At 33.5% G+C, this 20,637-nt stretch overlaps 1 protein-coding gene across 8 annotated transcripts in view; it reads right to left on the reverse strand.

Moving 5' to 3' along the window:
- Nucleotides 1–1,415: 1,415 nt before the first annotated feature.
- Nucleotides 1,416–20,637, reverse strand: part of LOC130450029 (NPC intracellular cholesterol transporter 1-like) — a 39,449-nt gene continuing 20,227 nt past the window's right edge. For 4 of the 8 annotated variants that reach the window (XM_056788193.1, XM_056788187.1, XM_056788189.1 and 1 more), the window contains 8 exons: nt 17,310–17,737; nt 16,051–16,462; nt 15,712–15,992; nt 12,879–13,133; nt 12,451–12,828; nt 9,433–9,879; nt 8,416–8,495; nt 1,416–3,934 (listed from right to left, as the gene is read on the reverse strand). In XM_056788193.1, the coding sequence (XP_056644171.1) occupies nt 3,929–3,934; nt 8,416–8,495; nt 9,433–9,879; nt 12,451–12,828; nt 12,879–13,133; nt 15,712–15,992; nt 16,051–16,462; nt 17,310–17,737 (2,287 nt within the window). In that variant the 3' untranslated portion in view covers nt 1,416–3,928. The remainder of the gene's footprint in view (nt 3,935–8,415; nt 8,496–9,432; nt 9,880–12,450; nt 12,829–12,878; nt 13,134–15,711; nt 15,993–16,050; nt 16,463–17,309; nt 17,738–20,637) is intronic. The other 4 variants (XM_056788190.1, XM_056788186.1, XM_056788188.1 and 1 more) reach the window with 1 other exon arrangement.

Genomic DNA, 20,637 nt, shown 5'->3' on the forward strand with positions numbered 1-20,637 from the left:
CTTTTTATAAATTTTAATATCTCGATTAAAATGTATATCACAAAAAAACGTAGATTGAATGTGATTGGCTCGTGAACAGATGCTATAATATTATTCTTTTGTGTGTCAAATTCACTTCCATTGACCGTTTGGGATTGTATAATGTGTTGCATAACTCACACTACGAAATAAAGAACTCACGGAAACGTAACATTTTGAATTGAAGTTTGAAGAAGTTCACTTCTATTAAGTATAGTAAAATTTAACAATTCATAATAATAATTAGTTTATATCGTGTTTGTAGAGATTCAGTAGATAGATGATAATCATTTCTGTCTGGTGTTGTGTTTTATTATATTTGGTGTTGTAGAAGAATGTTAATGTACGAAGAGAAAATTTGGTTTATTAAATTCTCACACACGTTCAAATAAAATAATGTGTAAAAGAGCGACGATATCGTGAGTTTGTATGTTAACCTCGGCTAACGCACCATCGAATTCATACAAAAACTACACATTTAATCTGAACATTACCAAAGGCTGATGTCCTTCAAAAAGCTTATGGGGTGCTTTGGCTGGAACCTTTGCCTTAAGACAAGCTGTGAGTCTTGATTGAACCTTGCCCTATGTCGTGGTCTACAGTTTCTTCCTCCTACATGTACCAGCGACGCTCCGGGTCTCCCGCGATGTGTGGAACTATTTTATTGGGGCAGTTGTTTGGTAAGAGAGGCACAAGGTCGATTTATATGTGCCTTAGCTTGTTAACACTTTTGGGTACATCAAGAATGGGTTTGGAACTTGATGATTCTTTCAATGTTGTGTTAGAAAGTGCAAGTATTATCAGTTTTCAAATTTTACTTGGAAAATATGTGAATATCTTTGCCAAAAATTTTAACCTCCACATTTCTCGTGTATTTTTTTGAACTGGAGAGGTGTAGTCAGATATGGGGTTGACATTAAAAGGGGTCTTGCAAAACCTCAGATTTATAGGCTTTTCGCATCTAAAAATAATGTCAAAAATTTTAAAGCGTGTTTGGGGCACTACAAGGTGTGTGACTGTAAGGTTTTTGTAACTATGTTCTTTGGAAAGAAAGAAAATTGGCTTTGTTGATGATATTTTCAAAAATATGTGAATACTTGCTTAAAACATGTGAATAAAATGGGGTCTAACACTTTAAACGATCTTGTCAAGCTCAGATTAAGAGATTTGTTCACTTTTATGCCTGAAAAATAACATCAGAAATTTAAATGTTTGGGGCATCACAGTTCCTGATACGTGTTGTTGTAACTATGTTCTTCAGAATTAAAGAAAAAGGGCTTCGTTGGTGAGACTTTTCTCAAGTCTATAGTATTCCAGACATTTGTTAAACTAGTGATAATTTTCTTTCACCTGTTTTTAAGAATATGTAAGGGGTAAGGTTGAAAAAAATTAGATGATTAATACAAAATACATTTATATCAGACACTGTTAAAATTACAAAATCAATACATTAAAAATATCTACATAAATACAAAAATCTTACAACTGAATTTTTAGAATTTGTGGAATGTGAAAAATGTAATAAGGATAAAAAGTACAGAGGCACATCCACGTATTTAAGAAATTTACTAAATAAGTAGAAGCTCAACTTTCGGCTTAAAAATTAAGTCAAAACTATCACTTTTTTTAATTCATAGGAAAAGTTTTTGAGTTATTATTAGAAAAATACAAATATTTGGATAAAAAATTTTGACACAGAGTATTGGAATACATTTTTGAATAAAGCATTAAAAAAACAAAGTGAGATTTACAATTATCACTTTTTAAATAGATCAGTTTTGGAGTTAAACAGAATTTGAAGATAGCAGAGTTCGAACATTTGTAGATGTTATTTTTCTTATTAAATCATATAAATTTGAAATAGTTTATATAAGGGTTGTTGCTAATATCACCATCACCACCGTTTTTAATACCAATATCGGCACAAATTGTATTTCACCTTTCAGAATGGATAACGATTGGAGCCATATGAATTTTTCTTTCCGTTAAATGCAAGCATAGAGTATGAGAAACAATCGATACCGAAGTAGTATTGTTGTGTCCATTGTTTTTCATCTTATTGGACTATGCGGCTTTGAATTTCTATGTGATGGTAAAAACTTGAATTATCAGCAACCCTCGTCATAAGTGTCCACAGCATACATAGCCTTTAATTAATTTTTATTAATATACAATTTGTTATTTAATACATATCCGTCCCTTTTCAACGTTTTATTATCAAAAAAATAAGTTCAAAATATAAATTCATAAGTAAGACACCTTGGTACCAATTATTCTATAAAATACGAGAATTTTTAAATCAAATAATTGAATTAGAATCAATATAAAGAACAAAGGACGTTAATTCTGATGACGTAACAACATAGGACGTTTCAAAGACTCCCAGAGATGATGTAATAGTGAAAATTAGAGCCGTAAACTAATATTTGGGTATGCAGACTTTCCCTCAACCAACTGTTGTCGTACTCTAAGGGTTTTGTTGGGTTGTAATAACATTCTCTTGATTTAAGGTCTCTTTTAATTAAAATTGCGTTCAAAAGCATAAAATATTGACAGTTTATAGCAAATAAAGTCATTGAAATTTTGAAATAAGTTTGGAAGCATCCAATTTATTCGAAAGATACTACAAGATCTTGTTTAAATTTATCAATTAACGAATACACATGTGAAAATGAGAGATAAGATGAAATCTAAATTTCATAGGCCTTGAATTTGAGAGTTAATTTGTTATCTGTTAAAATCATGTTGTTTTAATGGGATTATTTCGAGTCATGGTCAATATTTATTAATCAAAAATGTTGTCATTCGTAGAAATCATACCAACAATTGAAAAAGATCAAGATTCCAGTTGAAAAAGGGTCTATTAAGGGAAAATAATGATAATTGGGATTATTTATCTTCTTACACCGGCTCGAAGGACCAGACAGTGTAATATCATCCAGAAATTTCAACTACTTTCACTTTGAAGATAGCAGTGTCGCTTCCTAAATCACTATCACATCAACCAAATAATTTCAATGAAAAATATCTTAAATTTGGTAATAGATTTATAAGAGTTGAGCATATGATTTTTAATTTCCACCGTTTGTAGCCGCAATTGAATATCAGTCGTTAAATATTTATTATCAAATTGTTTAAAAATAATCTCGATTTAGCCGTGTATAAATTAAGTTTGTACACTCAAGCACTATTAAATATATTTTGTTAAAATATCTCACATTCGATAGCGATTCCAATCACAGTTTTCTCATTACAATAATTTACAAATTAATTTAATTAGTTTTGGGTAAACAACTTTTCAAATTGTACTACCAATACTGATACCGAATCAGATATCATCAGATTAAAATAATTACACTACATTTATTTCAATTAAATATAAATTGGAGGGAGTTAATTCGAGCTTTTAATCATGTCACCTGCCTTTAATTCTGGAAGTTCTGAGTCTATTTGAGGTAGGCAGAGATTTCTTTTTCTCAACACCGGTAAATGGATGTCAATAGCTCGATACAGAGTAAATTAAAATATCAAGTGGACTCTTATACTATTTTAATCACACCCAAATATGATCTATAATATAAAAATTACTTAGAACGTTACCCTTGAACCGATTTGCTCTTTTAAAACTAAAACCGTGACTAGAATCACCATTAACAGTAAAAATATATATGTTAAGTATTATAAATACACACATTTGGAGAGTCGCACCTCACTTCATTGTTGTTAACTTATTTTATCACACGCAGAAAAATACTGTATTACGTTCTCATTGATAGAGACTATACAAGAGCGGGAGTTATAGCATTATAAGAGTGTCGTGATGTGGATGGCAACAAAGGTGACGCCATCGTCGGTTCTGCTGTGTCATCCGAATGTGTTTGGCGTTTGATACTTCTACTTCTTGTTTGCATCACGCCTGAAACATTATTATATATTTTATTTATTATTCATGATTCATTTTTATAGGTTATAGTGATTAAAAATTGGATTATTACATTTAGGATATTCATTATTATGCAATAATCATCTTTTAATTACAGTAAATGGAGTGGTTTATTTGTTAAAGTAGTTCAAATGTATCATCACCTCTTCTCACTATTCTGCTCTTGTTTGTTTTTCATTGATCTGATTTGATCTGCAGTTTTATTGCGAAAGTAGTTCAAATGTACTACTACTCTAGTTCTGTTTTCAAATACACAAGAAGCTCCACTAATATCGCTTCTTTTTTAATGAAAATAGATTCGGTTTTGGATTTTTATGTGCAAAAGTAGTTCAAATGTATCGTAACTACTCTTTGTTTCTTGGTATTCAGAAAGTTTAGCTTTGTTCATGCAAATAGTTTTAGTCTGCAGTTTTTGTTTGCTGAAGTAGTTCAAATGTATTGGGTCTCACTACTCTTTCCACTTGTTTGGTATTTGTTTCCTGCAGTTTTGTTTGCCGAAGTAGTTCAAATGTATCATCTCTCCCTTCTCACTAGTCTTTTTCCTTGTTTCGTTTCCAAAGTACATGAAGTTCAACCGGTATTACTTCTTTTTTAAAGCGAATAGTTTAGATCTGCAGTTTTGTTTACTAGAGTAGTTCAAATGTATCATCTCTCCCTTCTCACTAGTCTTTTTCCTTGTTTCGTTTCCAAAGTACATGAAGTTCAACCGGTATTACTTCTTTTTTAAAGAGAATAGTTTATATCTGCAGTTTTGTTTACTAGAGTAGTTCAAATGTATCATCTCTCCCTTCTCACTAGTCTTTTTCCTTGTTTCGTTTCCAAAGTACATGAAGTTCAACCGGTATTACTTCTTTTTTAAAGAGAATAGTTTATATCTGCAGTTTTGTTTATTAGAGTAGTTCAAATGTATCATCTCTCCCTTCTCACTAGTCTTTTTCCTTGTTTCGTTTCCAAAGTACATGAAGTTCAACCGGTATTACTTCTTTTTTAAAGAGAATAGTTTATATCTACAGTTTTGTTTACTAGAGTAGTTCAAATGTATCATCTCTCCCTTTTCACTAGTCTTTTTCCTTGTTTCGTTTCCAAAGTACATGAAGTTCAACCGGTATTACTTCTTTTTTAAAGAGAATAGTTTATATCTGCAGTTTTGTTTACTAGAGTAGTTCAAATGTATCATCTCTCCCTTCTCACTAGTCTTTTTCCTTGTTTCGTTTCCAAAGTACATGAAGTTCAACCGGTATTACTTCTTTTTTAAAGCGAATAGTTTAGATCTGCAGTTTTGTTTACTAGAGTAGTTCAAATGTATCATCTCTCCCTTCTCACTAGTCTTTTTCCTTGTTTCGTTTCCAAAGTACATGAAGTTCAACCAGTATTACTTCTTTTTTAAAGAGAATAGTTTATATCTGCAGTTTTGTTTACTAGAGTAGTTCAAATGTATCATCTCTCCCTTCTCACTAGTCTTTTTCCTTGTTTCGTTTCCAAAGTACATGAAGTTCAACCGGTATTACTTCTTTTTTAAAGAGAATAGTTTATATCTGCAGTTTTGTTTACTAGAGTAGTTCAAATGTATCATCTCTCCCTTCTCACTAGTCTTTTTCCTTGTTTCGTTTCCAAAGTACATGAAGTTCAAACGATATTACTTCTTTTTTAAAGAGAATAGTTTAGGTCTGTAGTTTTGTTTACTAGAGTAGTTCAAATGTATCATCTCTCCCTTCTCACTAGTCTTTTTCCTTGTTTCGTTTCCAAAGTACATGAAGTTCAAACGATATTACTTCTTTTTTAAAGAGAATAGTTTAGATCTGTAGTTTTGTTTACTAGAGTAGTTCAAATGTATCATCTCTCCCTTCTCACTAGTCTTTTTCCTTGTTTCGTTTCCAAAGTACATGAAGTTCAACCAGTATTACTTCTTTTTTAAAGAGAATAGTTTATATCTGCAGTTTTGTTTACTAGAGTAGTTCAAATGTATCATCTCTCCCTTCTCACTAGTCTTTTTCCTTGTTTCGTTTCCAAAGTACATGAAGTTCAAACGATATTACTTCTTTTTTAAAGAGAATAGTTTAGATCTGTAGTTTTGTTTACTAGAGTAGTTCAAATGTATCATCTCTCCCTTCTCACTAGTCTTTTTCCTTGTTTCGTTTCCAAAGTACATGAAGTTCAACCGGTATTACTTCTTTTTTAAAGAGAATAGTTTATATCTGCAGTTTTGTTTACTAGAGTAGTTCAAATGTATCATCTCTCCCTTCTCACTAGTCTTTTTCCTTGTTTCGTTTCCAAAGTACATGAAGTTCAACCAGTATTACTTCTTTTTTAAAGAGAATAGTTTATATCTGCAGTTTTGTTTACTAGAGTAGTTCAAATGTATCATCTCTCCCTTCTCACTAGTCTTTTTCCTTGTTTCGTTTCCAAAGTACATGAAGTTCAACCGGTATTACTTCTTTTTTAAAGAGAATAGTTTATATCTGCAGTTTTGTTTACTAGAGTAGTTCAAATGTATCATCTCTCCCTTCTCACTAGTCTTTTTCCTTGTTTCGTTTCCAAAGTACATGAAGTTCAAACGATATTACTTCTTTTTTAAAGAGAATAGTTTAGGTCTGTAGTTTTGTTTACTAGAGTAGTTCAAATGTATCATCTCTCCCTTCTCACTAGTCTTTTTCCTTGTTTCGTTTCCAAAGTACATGAAGTTCAAACGATATTACTTCTTTTTTAAAGAGAATAGTTTAGATCTGTAGTTTTGTTTACTAGAGTAGTTCAAATGTATCATCTCTCCCTTCTCACTAGTCTTTTTCCTTGTTTCGTTTCCAAAGTACATGAAGTTCAACCGGTATCACTTCTTTTTTAAAGCGAATAGTTTAGATCTGCAGTTTTGTTTACTAGAGTAGTTCAAATGTATCATCTCTCCCTTCTCACTAGTCTTTTTCCTTGTTTCGTTTCCAAAGTACATGAAGTTCAAACGATATTACTTCTTTTTTAAAGAGAATAGTTTAGATCTGTAGTTTTGTTTACTAGAGTAGTTCAAATGTATCATCTCTCCCTTCTCACTAGTCTTTTTCCTTGTTTCGTTTCCAAAGTACATGAAGTTCAAACGATATTACTTCTTTTTTAAAGAGAATAGTTTAGATCTGTAGTTTTGTTTACTAGAGTAGTTCAAATGTATCATCTCTCCCTTCTCACTAGTCTTTTTCCTTGTTTCGTTTCCAAAGTACATGAAGTTCAACCGGTATTACTTCTTTTTTAAAGAGAATAGTTTAGATCTGTAGTTTTGTTTACTAGAGTAGTTCAAATGTATCATCTCTCCCTTCTCACTAGTCTTTTTCCTTGTTTCGTTTCCAAAGTACATGAAGTTCAAACGATATTACTTCTTTTTTAAAGAGAATAGTTTAGATCTGTAGTTTTGTTTACTAGAGTAGTTCAAATGTATCATCTCTCCCTTCTCACTAGTCTTTTTCCTTGTTTCGTTTCCAAAGTACATGAAGTTCAACCGGTATCACTTCTTTTTTAAAGCGAATAGTTTAGATCTGCAGTTTTGTTTACTAGAGTAGTTCAAATGTATCATCTCTCCCTTCTCACTAGTCTTTTTCCTTGTTTCGTTTCCAAAGTACATGAAGTTCAAACGATATTACTTCTTTTTTAAAGAGAATAGTTTAGATCTGTAGTTTTGTTTACTAGAGTAGTTCAAATGTATCATCTCTCCCTTCTCACTAGTCTTTTTCCTTGTTTCGTTTCCAAAGTACATGAAGTTCAAACGATATTACTTCTTTTTTAAAGAGAATAGTTTAGATCTGTAGTTTTGTTTACTAGAGTAGTTCAAATGTATCATCTCTCCCTTCTCACTAGTCTTTTTCCTTGTTTCGTTTCCAAAGTACATGAAGTTCAACCGGTATTACTTCTTTTTTAAAGAGAATAGTTTAGATCTGTAGTTTTGTTTACTAGAGTAGTTCAAATGTATCATCTCTCCCTTCTCACTAGTCTTTTTCCTTGTTTCGTTTCCAAAGTACATGAAGTTCAAACGATATTACTTCTTTTTCAAAGAGAATAGTTTAGATCTGCAGTTTTGTTTGCCGAAGTAGTTCAAATGTATCAGTTCGACTGTCTCACTACTTTGCAGATCTGTTCTATATTTGTACATGTTATTTTTGTTGGCAATCGAATTTCAGTGTAACTAATATGTGAAAAATGCGATTAAAAGGAAAATTATGAAAAACATAATGGCCGTATTCTACCAAATAAGCAAACTTGTATTACAGAAAGCAGATGAGTCGTTTGTTCCTTACTAAATGATCTACACAAATTAATTTCTCGATTATTTTTAAACAAAACCACTAAAAAATTATTATAAATGAAAACTAATCAGTAGGAAGGAACAAAACCGTTCGAAATAACCCTTAGGCATCATTCTGTACCATTTAAAAAAGCGATTTGTATGGACTAAACGATAAACAGACAATAAATCTTACTCTGCCAAAATGTGTTTCCTGGAAACGTGCACCATTTAAACTCCTTTGTTTGGCCAATTTTTCTTTATTCATCGGAGATCCTGTACGACAGCAAAACGTTTATAAATTGATAAGCGAAAACAACATAACACGAATACAGTTGTAAACAGTAGCTTCCCATTAATAATAAATCCATGTAAATAAATATAGTACAGGTAAAGTAGGGTTAAAACCGAAATTAAATTGGGCGTTTCTGATTTGGAACTTGAAACGTGATTAACTCGAAAAAAACTGCCTGAACAAGAAATGTAGAGCACAAAATTTTTTACAGAATGCTGACAGACCAATCTGTAGAGAATTTAGTGCTGTACATTTTATGCTTCAGGAGTTATTCGCGATTCAAAATATTTTTGAGTGTATAGATCCGTTTTAAGGTGAAAATTTTGAGGTTAGGAACTGTTTCGAGTCCCAAAATTTCGAAAATCCGTGCCCGTAATCTTGTTAAGAATTACTAGACTTATTCAGTATCTCACAGAATCTAGAAAATCAAAACCGCCCAATTTGATTTAAGATTTTAGTTCAAAATCGCCTAATTTACCTGTACTAATATACAAGAAACATAATGCAAAGAACTTCAATTACTGCACATACTTTTTCGACTTCCCCAACACTAATTTTAAATGAAATAGGATGGAAAAGTTTTCCGGTGGTGTGAAATATTTTCCAAGGACAAAATAGTGCCCAAACGTTAGTGAAATTCGGGACAATCTGTACAAAAATTCATACGTTTGAAGAAGTGTTGAATAGCACATTTTGTGTTCTTATAAATTTGATATTTCAACAGGGCGAAGAAATATTTTTAATAACTACGGATCGCACCCTTCAAACGTTACTAATAGTAAACGATTAACACGTTTAATGACATACCGTATTGAAGTTAGGCGCGATTTGTCGTAAATGATATTGAGGGACAAATAGCAAAAAGCATAATTTGCCAAAATACTGCCGTAAAGCTCAATGTTTCAACAACATACTTACCTATAAAGCTAAGTAGAACTGGAAGGAATATAAGTCCATGAGCAGCTCCGAATAATACGATACCCAGGTACATTCTGAAGTAGAAAACTTGGAATATTTGAGATTTGGCGAAGAAAAGTACAATTATGCCTCCGAATTTGGTCAAAGTTATTCCAGAAAATATCGAACTGCCCATTTTCGTTAAAGCGTCGGCAGCCCTTTCGACTCTGGTAGGTTTTACGGACATCGAAAAACTGTGGACTAAATGTGAACAGAATTCCACCGATATACCGACGGCCATAACCAAATTGACTAGAGATACTGCGTTTAAAGTTATATGCCACCAATACATCAGACCTCCCAAGTTTATAATAATCATAATTATCGTTATTATTACTACTATACTCGAAAATATGTCCAAACCCATAAGAAGAAAAGTAACGACGAATATAGCCATTACACTTACACCTAAAAACAAAAAATTAAATCAATAACATACCACAATCGAGAGAAAACTTTTACTAAAACACTCTGTATAATACTGAATACATTGTTTACAACACCATGTTATCGTATTCAGAGATAGTTTTACCTTCAGTATCTGAAGACGATAACTTGGTTATCGAAACGCGCGTCTAACAGTTTTACTTTCAGTCTCTGAGGGTGATAACCTGGTTATCGAATCGCGCGTCTAACAGTTTTACTTTCAGTCTCTGAGGGTGAAACCTGGTTATCGAATCGCGCGTCTGACAGTTTTACCTTCGGTTTCTGAAGACGATAACTTGGTTATCGAAACGCGCGTCAGACATTTTTACCTTCGGTTTCTGAAGACGATAACCTGGTTATCGAATCGCGCGTCTGACAGTTTTACCTTCGGTTTCTGAAGACGATAACCTGGTTATCGAAACGCGCGTCTGACAGTTTTACCTTCGGTTTCTGAGGGTGATAACCTGGTTATCGAATCGCGCGTCAGACATTTTTACCTTCGGTTTCTGAAGACGATAACTTGGTTATCGAATCGCGCGTCAGACATTTTTACCTTCGGTTTCTGAAGACGATAACCTGGTTATCGAAACGCGCGTCTGACAGTTTTACCTTCGGTTTCTGAGGGTGATAACCTGGTTATCGAATCGCGCGTCAGACATTTTTACCTTCGGTTTCTGAAGACGATAACCTGGTTATCGAATCGCGCGTCTGACAGTTTTACTTTCAGTCTCTGAGGGTGATAACCTGGTTATCGAATCGCGCGTCTGACAGTTTTACCTTCGGTTTCTGAAGACGATAACTTGGTTATCGAAACGCGCGTCTGACAGTTTTACCTTCGGTTTCTGAAGACGATAACCTGGTTATCGAAACGCGCGTCTGACAGTTTTACCTTCGGTTTCTGAAGACGATAACTTGGTTATCGAAACGCGCGTCTGACAGTTTTACCTTCGGTTTCTGAAGACGATAACCTGGTTATCGAAACGCGCGTCTGACAGTTTTACCTTCGGTTTCTGAAGACGATAACTTGGTTATCGAATCGCGCGTCTGACAGTTTTACTTTCAGTCTCTGAGGGTGATAACCTGGTTATCGAATCGCGCGTCAGACATTTTTACCTTCGGTTTCTGAAGACGATAACCTGGTTATCGAATCGCGCGTCTGACAGTTTTACTTTCAGTCTCTGAGGGTGATAACCTGGTTATCGAATCGCGCGTCAGACATTTTTACCTTCGGTTTCTGAAGACGATAACCTGGTTATCGAATCGCGCGTCTGACAGTTTTACCTTCGGTTTCTGAAGACGATAACCTGGTTATCGAAACGCGCGTCTGACAGTTTTACCTTCGGTTTCTGAGGGTGATAACCTGGTTATCGAATCGCGCGTCAGACATTTTTACCTTCGGTTTCTGAAGACGATAACCTGGTTATCGAATCGCGCGTCTGACAGTTTTACCTTCGGTTTCTGAGGGTGATAACTTGGTTATCGAATCGCGCGTCAGACATTTTTACCTTCGGTTTCTGAAGACGATAACTTGGTTATCGAATCGCGCGTCAGACATTTTTACCTTCGGTTTCTGAAGACGATAACCTGGTTATCGAAACGCGCGTCTGACAGTTTTACCTTCGGTTTCTGAGGGTGATAACCTGGTTATCGAATCGCGCGTCAGACATTTTTACCTTCGGTTTCTGAAGACGATAACCTGGTTATCGAATCGCGCGTCTGACAGTTTTACCTTCGGTTTCTGAAGACGATAACCTGGTTATCGAAACGCGCGTCTGACAGTTTTACCTTCGGTTTCTGAAGACGATAACTTGGTTATCGAATCGCGCGTCTGACAGTTTTACTTTCAGTCTCTGAGGGTGATAACCTGGTTATCGAATCGCGCGTCAGACATTTTTACCTTCGGTTTCTGAAGACGATAACCTGGTTATCGAATCGCGCGTCTGACAGTTTTACTTTCAGTCTCTGAGGGTGATAACCTGGTTATCGAATCGCGCGTCAGACATTTTTACCTTCGGTTTCTGAAGACGATAACCTGGTTATCGAATCGCGCGTCTGACAGTTTTACTTTCAGTCTCTGAGGGTGATAACCTGGTTATCGAATCGCGCGTCAGACATTTTTACCTTCGGTTTCTGAAGACGATAACCTGGTTATCGAATCGCGCGTCAGACATTTTTACCTTCGGTTTCTGAAGACGATAACCTGGTTATCGAATCGCGCGTCAGACATTTTTACCTTCGGTTTCTGAAGACGATAACCTGGTTATCGAATCGCGCGTCAGACATTTTTACCTTCGGTTTCTGAAGACGATAACCTGGTTATCGAATCGCGCGTCAGACATTTTTACCTTCGGTTTCTGAAGACGATAACCTGGTTATCGAATCGCGCGTCCGACATTTTTACCTTCGGTTTCTGAAGACGATAACCTGGTTATCGAATCGCGCGTCCGACAGTGTAATCGTGACTGTTGATGTAGTGATAGTGTAAACAGTGTGTTCATATGAATATCGCCACAACAATTCCAGAAATTCCAATTCGAGTCATTTCAAACTCACCTAAACTAAATAGAGTATCTGGCCACATGGTTAAATACTGTTCGTAGAATACGTAAAAAACGGAATAAGGAAAAACTTCAACGCCAATTGTCTTCGTAAGATTCGCAGCTACTTCCCTGGCTGCCCTCATACTTTCGTAATAATCTTCTGACGTCTTCAAAATAGTGTGATACGTCATGAAATAAGAAGCGCCAACCGTTGACATATTCGTGGTTTTATTAGTTTGATAAGTTACCCCTTGTCCGTAAGCTGCGTGACCACCTTTAGGACAGGTGGTGGTAGGATTGTCTCGAAGGAAAAACGAAACGTACCGACTGAAATCGTCAGGTATCGGTCTATGTTGTTTGGAATCGAATCGAATATTGCACGAATCGCAATCTAAAAAATAACATAATAACCACTGATCAAATATTAAAAAAAATACTTACCGGAATCGTCGTTCGGACAAAAACTATGATTTGAATCGTATTTACAACAGGAAGGAGATTCCGCCCAATCGAAGAAATCGTCTACCCAACTCGAGGCAGGTCTCGCTATATACGTGACCTCTGGAACTTTACTGGCTCCGTACAACTGGGCAACTAATGAATCGCTTCTACAGTACCTACCGGTACATATTAAATTTTGGTCATTTACATCGCTGTAGTTCAATCCACCTTTCGCTACGAAGTACACTGGCGGTCCTAAATATAAATTTATATTAAGAATGCGTTAATTTAAATCTCTATCCCTAATAATGACATTGGTTAAAGAGCTTAAAGTAGTTTCAATAATTTAAAATCGAGTTTATATTGAGGTAAAGTCATGTTAAGATTTGTTGGTTAGGAAACAACTCACAGTTACAGCTTTTCATATAAATCCTTTGAAAATAACAATGAAATTAGCACAAATGTCATCAAAAACTAAAACTATACTACAAACAACTCATCGGTTCAATGATTTACGGTAAATTAAAAGTGGCAATATATCTGATTACATGAATAACACCATAACGTGCTTCTTTTGATGTCTTTTGGTTTGGCATAACTTCAAGGATACTGCTTCTTGCAACTTGATTGATCTAGGACACTTGTAACTTGATTCCTCTTCAGTTTTTTGTTGTTTATTTCACTTATAAGGCGATGAATCAGTTTCTGCATAATTTGTCTCATAAAGGATTCAAGTTTCCAGTATCTTGAAGCAAACATCAATTTTTGTTTGCAAAAGTAGTTCAAATGTATCATGTCCTCCCGTCTCACTACTCTGGTTCTGTTTGTTTTCTGATACACAGGAAGCTCGACTAATATCGCTTGTTTTTAATGCAATTAGATTATGTTTGAGTTTTTATTTACAAAAGTAGTTCAAATGTATCGGGAATCCTTTTTCACTACTTTTTAACCTCGTTTGTTTTTCAATGTATAAGAAGATCAAATAATGTTTGTTCTTCTTCAAAACAAACAGTTTTAAACTGCAGTTTTATTTACAAAAGTAGTTCAAATGTATCGGGAATCCTTTTTCACTACTTTTTAACCTGGTTTGTTTTTCAATGTATAAATAGATCAAATAATGTTTGTTCTTCTTCAAAGCAAACAGTTTTAAACTGCAGTTTTATTTACAAAAGTAGTTCAAATGTATCGGGAATCCTTTTTCACTACTTTTTAACCTGGTTTGTTTTTCAATGTATAAATAGATCAAATAATGTTTGTTCTTCTTCAAAGCAAACAGTTTTAAACTGCAGTTTTATTTACAAAAGTAGTTCAAATGTATCGGGAATCCTTTTTCACTACTTTTTAACCTGGTTTGTTTTTCAATGTATAAATAGATCAAATAATGTTTGTTCTTCTTCAAAGCAAACAGTTTTAAACTGCAGTTTTATTTACAAAAGTAGTTCAAATGTATCGGGAATCCTTTTTCACTACTTTTTAACCTGGTTTGTTTTTCAATGTATAAATAGATCAAATAATGTTTGTTCTTCTTCAAAGCAAACAGTTTTAAACTGCAGTTTTATTTACAAAAGTAGTTCAAATGTATCAGGAATCCTTTTTCACTACTTTTTAACCTTCTTCAAATCATTTTTATCTACAGTTTTATTTACAAAGGTAATTCAAATATATCCTCAGTACCCTTAGCTCCTGTTTCTTGGTGTACAGGGGGCTCATGAGTTTAATGATTTAACCTAACCTCGAGGATAAGTTTTTTTATCGTTATCCTTAAAGATCTCTTACAACTTATAACTTGGTAACTCTTCAGTTTTTTGTTATTTACTTCACTTTCATAAGACCGTAAATCAGTTATTGCCTAATTTGGCTGATTTTGTTATTAAATGCACAGAATTTTATCAAAAAAAGTAGTTCAAATGTATTTTCACTACTCTTTGTTTCTTGTTATCAAGAAAGTTTAACTAATATTACTTATTTTTTCACGCAAATACTTTTGGTCTGCAGTTTTATTTCCTAAAGTAGTTCAAATGTACCAGGAATTCCTTCTGACTACTTGTTTGTTTTACAACGCACAAGAAGATAAAATAATATTAGTTTTTCACAGAAAATTTACAAAAATAGTTCAAATGTATTATCTCTCACAATACTCTGCTTCTGTTTATTTTCTAGTATACAGGATGCTCGACTAATATTGCATATTTTTTAATGCAATTAGATTTGGTTTGAGTTTTTATTTACAAAAGTAGTTCAAATGTACCAGGAATTCCTTCTGACTACTTGTTTGTTTTACAACGCACAAGAAGATAAAATAATATTAGTTTTTCACAGAAAATTTACAAAAATAGTTCAAATGTATTATCTCTCACAATACTCTGCTTCTGTTTATTTTCTAGTATACAGGATGCTCGACTAATATCGCTTATTTTTCAATGCAAATAGATTTGATTTGCGTTGCAATAGACTTTGGGGGAAAACCTAGATATTTGTTCGATATACCAACCCCTTGTTTTCCCATATCAGAGTCTACTGCAGTGAGCAGTTCTAGTCTTTTTTACCACATTGATTCTTGTGCTATCAAGTTTGGAGTTCCACAAGGTACTGTTCTTGGATACTGAACACCAACACTCATAATTACACCATCCGCTGCACGTTTCGATAACCAAGTTATCGTCTTCGGAGGCTGAAGATAAATGGGTTTGTTCAGTACCACAATAGGGAAATTTATTGATACTTCTACTTAGAAGAATATACTAAAGATGAAAATAGACTCCAACATTTACAGTACGAATTCTGATCTCCGTTGGATTGATCATAAGGATTGTATGTATACCAATTGTCTTACCTATACTCAAATAATCTTTGAGAGATTTGAAGTATTTGAGTACGAAACTGTCTTCGGGCATCGATAGTTCTTGATCGAGACCGATTTCTATATGTGGAGATACAGCTGCCGAAGAACACAACCATCCGAAGAATACGATCATTACTGCACATCTAACCGGCTTAGTCATTAGAGCAGGTACATAAACGTACTTGAAGAATGAGTAAAGTAAACCTTCCTGACTATTAGAAACATTCGGTTCGTTCTTTTTAGAACCACGTATAAAGCAGAATACATCAAATCTATAAAAACAAAAAAAATATGTTAGAGAAGATTCGATTAAAAAATAATAAAATTCACCTGTTTGAAGACTGTCTTGCAATGTCCAAAGCCATCAAACTGACAAAACAAGTGATCTGTAGGAAGAAATCGAACAGTAGCGCCATTCCGGCGTATAGAGCGAAAGCTCTAACCGCAGGCATATCGGATAAACTTCCTAAGAAGAAGCAACAGCTTTCAGATACGCTGGTGAGTAACATAGATGGCCCCACTTGTCCTAACGTCCTACCGATATGTTGCGCGTGGGACTCGTTTGGTTTTTTCATATCTCTTTGATGCGTTTGAACCAAGATGAAAATATTGTCGACTCCCACAGCCAGTACCAAAAAGGGGATAACTTCGATAATGATGAGAGTAGCAGGAGTTCCGATGAAAGCGAAAAGACCAACTGATGATATAACCGATGCAAGGACTATCAATACTCCACCAAGACCTAAAAAAGCATTTCGATATTATTTCATGTATAACTTTAATTATATATAAAAAAAAAGAGCAAAAAAGCGGATATTCAATCCACAAACATAAATTTTAAACGATAATTTATCGATATAAAAAGACTATTTGTGACAAGACTTGTAGTTGTGTCAAAAACTAAGTGTATTGTTTCAATTGGAGATAAATCTGGTGAATGAATCTACTACTGCAAATAATTTTTGAGATTTTGGTTTTTGAGTGCAGGTATGTCTTAATAAAACCAAATATCTTCAAAATGAACAGGAAGCGATAGAATAAATTAACTCAGGAAGGGCTTAAATGTTTACAGTATGTTATGGCCGTTCGAATATTCGAAAAGGATTTTACATTCCAGAATCCGAATTATCGAGAAATTCGTTGTGTATAAATAGGCGCTTGTTTATCAATGAGTAGTCGGTAAATAATTGAATCTCGTAGTTAAGGGGTAAGAATATAAATTAGTGAATAGTTAAGTGTTAGTGAATTTAGTGTTTAGTGGTTTTAAGGAAAATGAAGTCGACGCAACAACTCCACGATGCCTTATATCCAAAAAGGTAGAAATAATTTTATTTTCGTGGCATTCTATTAAAAAAAATCGAGTTGGTTAAATATTTAACTGGAATTTTTATATTTTTATTTGTGTTATGTAAGTTTGGTTAATTATAAATGAATTATCATCAGTCATATTTCAACAATCCTTAACGATAGCATACTTTGTAATGTATTACAGAGTATTTTTTAATCTATTATGTAGTATAGTGTGACATTATCATTAAATGACTCAACTACAAATTGATGACACAAGTTTTGTTGTTTTACATACATACCGAGTGTAATTTTACTATCGATTAATAGTCTGGAACATTTGTTGACTTGACCAAGGGATATGGCGATGTAAGCGAACATGATCATGTAAGAAATTAGTATGGTGACTACATCGGATCGGCTCTCCCTGTCCAATTCGTCTTCGATTGATCGTTCCGATGTAAAAGCTATATCCATATAGAAAGGTTTTTGAGTACCTGTCCAATTTTTCATGAAATCGACGAATTCTTTTTCCCATTCCATTGCTGGGGTCAATAAACTTTTATTATGGTAATTATTAACTATGAATGTTAATATAACTGTTGTCGCGTTCTTGTAATCGGGATGTTTGGCTAAATTTTCTCCTTTTTTAAGGAAACCGCCCATCGCTATAGCAGGATCTACCGGTCCTCCGTACGGAGCTAGACAATCAAGAGGATCGTATGGGTTTCTATAAAAAAAAAATAAAATAAGTTTCTAGGTAGGGTTGAACAACAAAAAAAAAGTATTGAGCGCTGAAAAAGGCGAAGGAAACAAAACTAGACTAAATAGTACAAACAAAAGTTTAAAAATAATGTAGAAGTAACGTCCTAACCACGTGACTCAATCTACTATACATACTATCTTCTTCTATCAGTAGAAATCAAACTTGAGATCGATTTTTCTTTTCACGACACGTATACGTAATTGATTAATCAATTTAAGGACATTTCTGTTTATATTATATATGTCAAAGAGCGGCAACAGCGCTGAAAATATCTGTATGTCGTCCACGACATGGTTCCTGAAGCAGGTCATAATCTATCATGTTAATAGTTATTGCAGTTCGTAAAGTATCAATTTTCGAGAATGACTTTGAGTTCGTTTACATTCTAGAATCCGAATTATCGAGAAATTCGTTGTGTATAAATAGGTGCTCGTTCATCAGCGAGTAGTCAGTTAATAATTAAATGCCGCAGTAAATGGATCAGAATAGTAAATCGTGAATTTGAATAAATTAATTAAGCCAATAAATAGTCGAGTTTTAGTGAATAATTTAGTGTTTGGTGTTCAATTTTGTCTATTTAGCGTTAGTGTATAAATAAATTAAGAGAAAAACATCAAAATAATACAGATAAAAACAATAAATTCAAAATTATAATGTTACGAACTCGTCCACGACATGGTTCGTGAAGCAGGTCATAATCTATTATGTTAATAGTTATTGCAGTTCGTAAAGTATCAATTTTCGAGAATGACTTTGAGTTCGTTTACATTCTAGAATCCGAATTATCGAGAAATTCGTTGTGTATAAATAGGTGCTCGTTCATCAGCGAGTAGTCAGTTAATAATTAAATGCCAGAGTAAACGGATCAGAATAGTAAATCGTGAATTTGAATAAATTAATTAAGCCAATAAATAGTCGAGTTTTAGTGAATAATTTAGTGTTTGGTGTTCAATTTTGTCTATTTAGCGTTAGTGTATGAATAAATTAAGAGAAAAACATCAAAATAATACAGATAAAAACAATAAATTCAAAATTATAATGTTACGAACTCGTCCACGACATGGTTCGTGAAGCAGGTCATAATCTATCATGTTAATAGTTATTGTCGTTCGTAAAGTATCAATTTTCGAGAATGACTTTGAGTTCGTTTACATTCTAGAATCCGAATTATCGAGAAATTCGTTGTGTATAAATAGGTGCTCGTTCATCAGCGAGTAGTCAGTTAATAATTAAATGCCAGAGTAAACGGATCAGAATAGTAAATCGTGAATTTGAATAAATTAATTAAGCCAATAAATAGTCGAGTTTTAGTGAATAATTTAGTGTTTGGTGTTCAATTTTGTCTATTTAGCGTTAGTGTATGAATAAATTAAGAGAAAAACATCAAAATAATACAGATAAAAACAATAAATTCAAAATTATAATGTTACGAACTCGTCCACGACATGGTTCGTGAAGCAGGTCATAATCTATCATGTTAATAGTTATTGTCGTTCGTAAAGTATCAATTTTCGAGAATGACTTTGAGTTCGTTTACATTCTAGAATCCGAATTATCGAGAAATTCGTTGTGTATAAATAGGTGCTCGTTCACCAGCGAATAGTCAGTTAATAATTAAATGCCGCAGTAAACGGATCAGAATAGTAAATCGTGAATTTGAATAAATTAATTAAGCCAATAAATAGTCGAGTTTTAGTGAATAATTTAGTGTTTGGTGTTCAATTTTGTCTATTTAGCGTTAGTGTATGAATAAATTAAGAGAAAAACATCAAAATAATACAGATAAAAACAATAAATTCAAAATTATAATGTTACGAACTCGTCCACGACATGGTTCGTGAAGCAGGTCATAATCTATCATGTTAATAGTTATTGTCGTTCGTAAAGTATCAATTTTCGAGAATGACTTTGAGTTCGTTTACATTCTAGAATCCGAATTATCGAGAAATTCGTTGTGTATAAATAGGTGCTCGTTCATCAGCGAGTAGTCAGTTAATAATTAAATGCCGCAGTAAATGGATCTGAATAGTAAATCGTCAATTTCAATAAATTAATTAAGCCAATAAATAGTCGAGTTTTAGTGAATAATTTAGTGTTTGGTGTTCAATTTTGTCTATTTAGCGTTAGTGTATAAATAAATTAAGAGAAAAACATCAAAATAATACAGATAAAAACAATAAATTCAAAATTATAATGTTACGAACTCGTCCACGACATGGTTCGTGAAGCAGGTCATAATCTATTATGTTAATAGTTATTGCAGTTCGTAAAGTATCAATTTTCGAGAATGACTTTGAGTTCGTTTACATTCTAGAATCCGAATTATCGAGAAATTCGTTGTGTATAAATAGGTGCTCGTTCACCAGCGAATAGTCAGTTAATAATTAAATGCCGCAGTAAACGGATCAGAATAGTAAATCGTGAATTTGAATAAATTAATTAAGCCAATAAATAGTCGAGTTTTAGTGAATAATTTAGTGTTTGGTGTTCAATTTTGTCTATTTAGCGTTAGTGTATGAATAAATTAAGAGAAAAACATCAAAATAATACAGATAAAAACAATAAATTCAAAATTATAATGTTACGAACTCGTCCACGACATGGTTCGTGAAGCAGGTCATAATCTATTATGTTAATAGTTATTGCAGTTCGTAAAGTATCAATTTTCGAGAATGACTTTGAGTTCGTTTACATTCTAGAATCCGAATTATCGAGAAATTCGTTGTGTATAAATAGGTGCTCGTTCATCAGCGAGTAGTCAGTTAATAATTAAATGCCGCAGTAAACGGATCAGAATAGTAAATCGTGAATTTGAATAAATTAATTAAGCCAATAAATAGTCGAGTTTTAGTGAATAATTTAGT

The sequence above is a fragment of the Diorhabda sublineata genome, chromosome 11 (assembly GCF_026230105.1).
Source record: "Diorhabda sublineata isolate icDioSubl1.1 chromosome 11, icDioSubl1.1, whole genome shotgun sequence".
NCBI classification, from domain to species: domain Eukaryota; kingdom Metazoa; phylum Arthropoda; class Insecta; order Coleoptera; family Chrysomelidae; genus Diorhabda; species Diorhabda sublineata.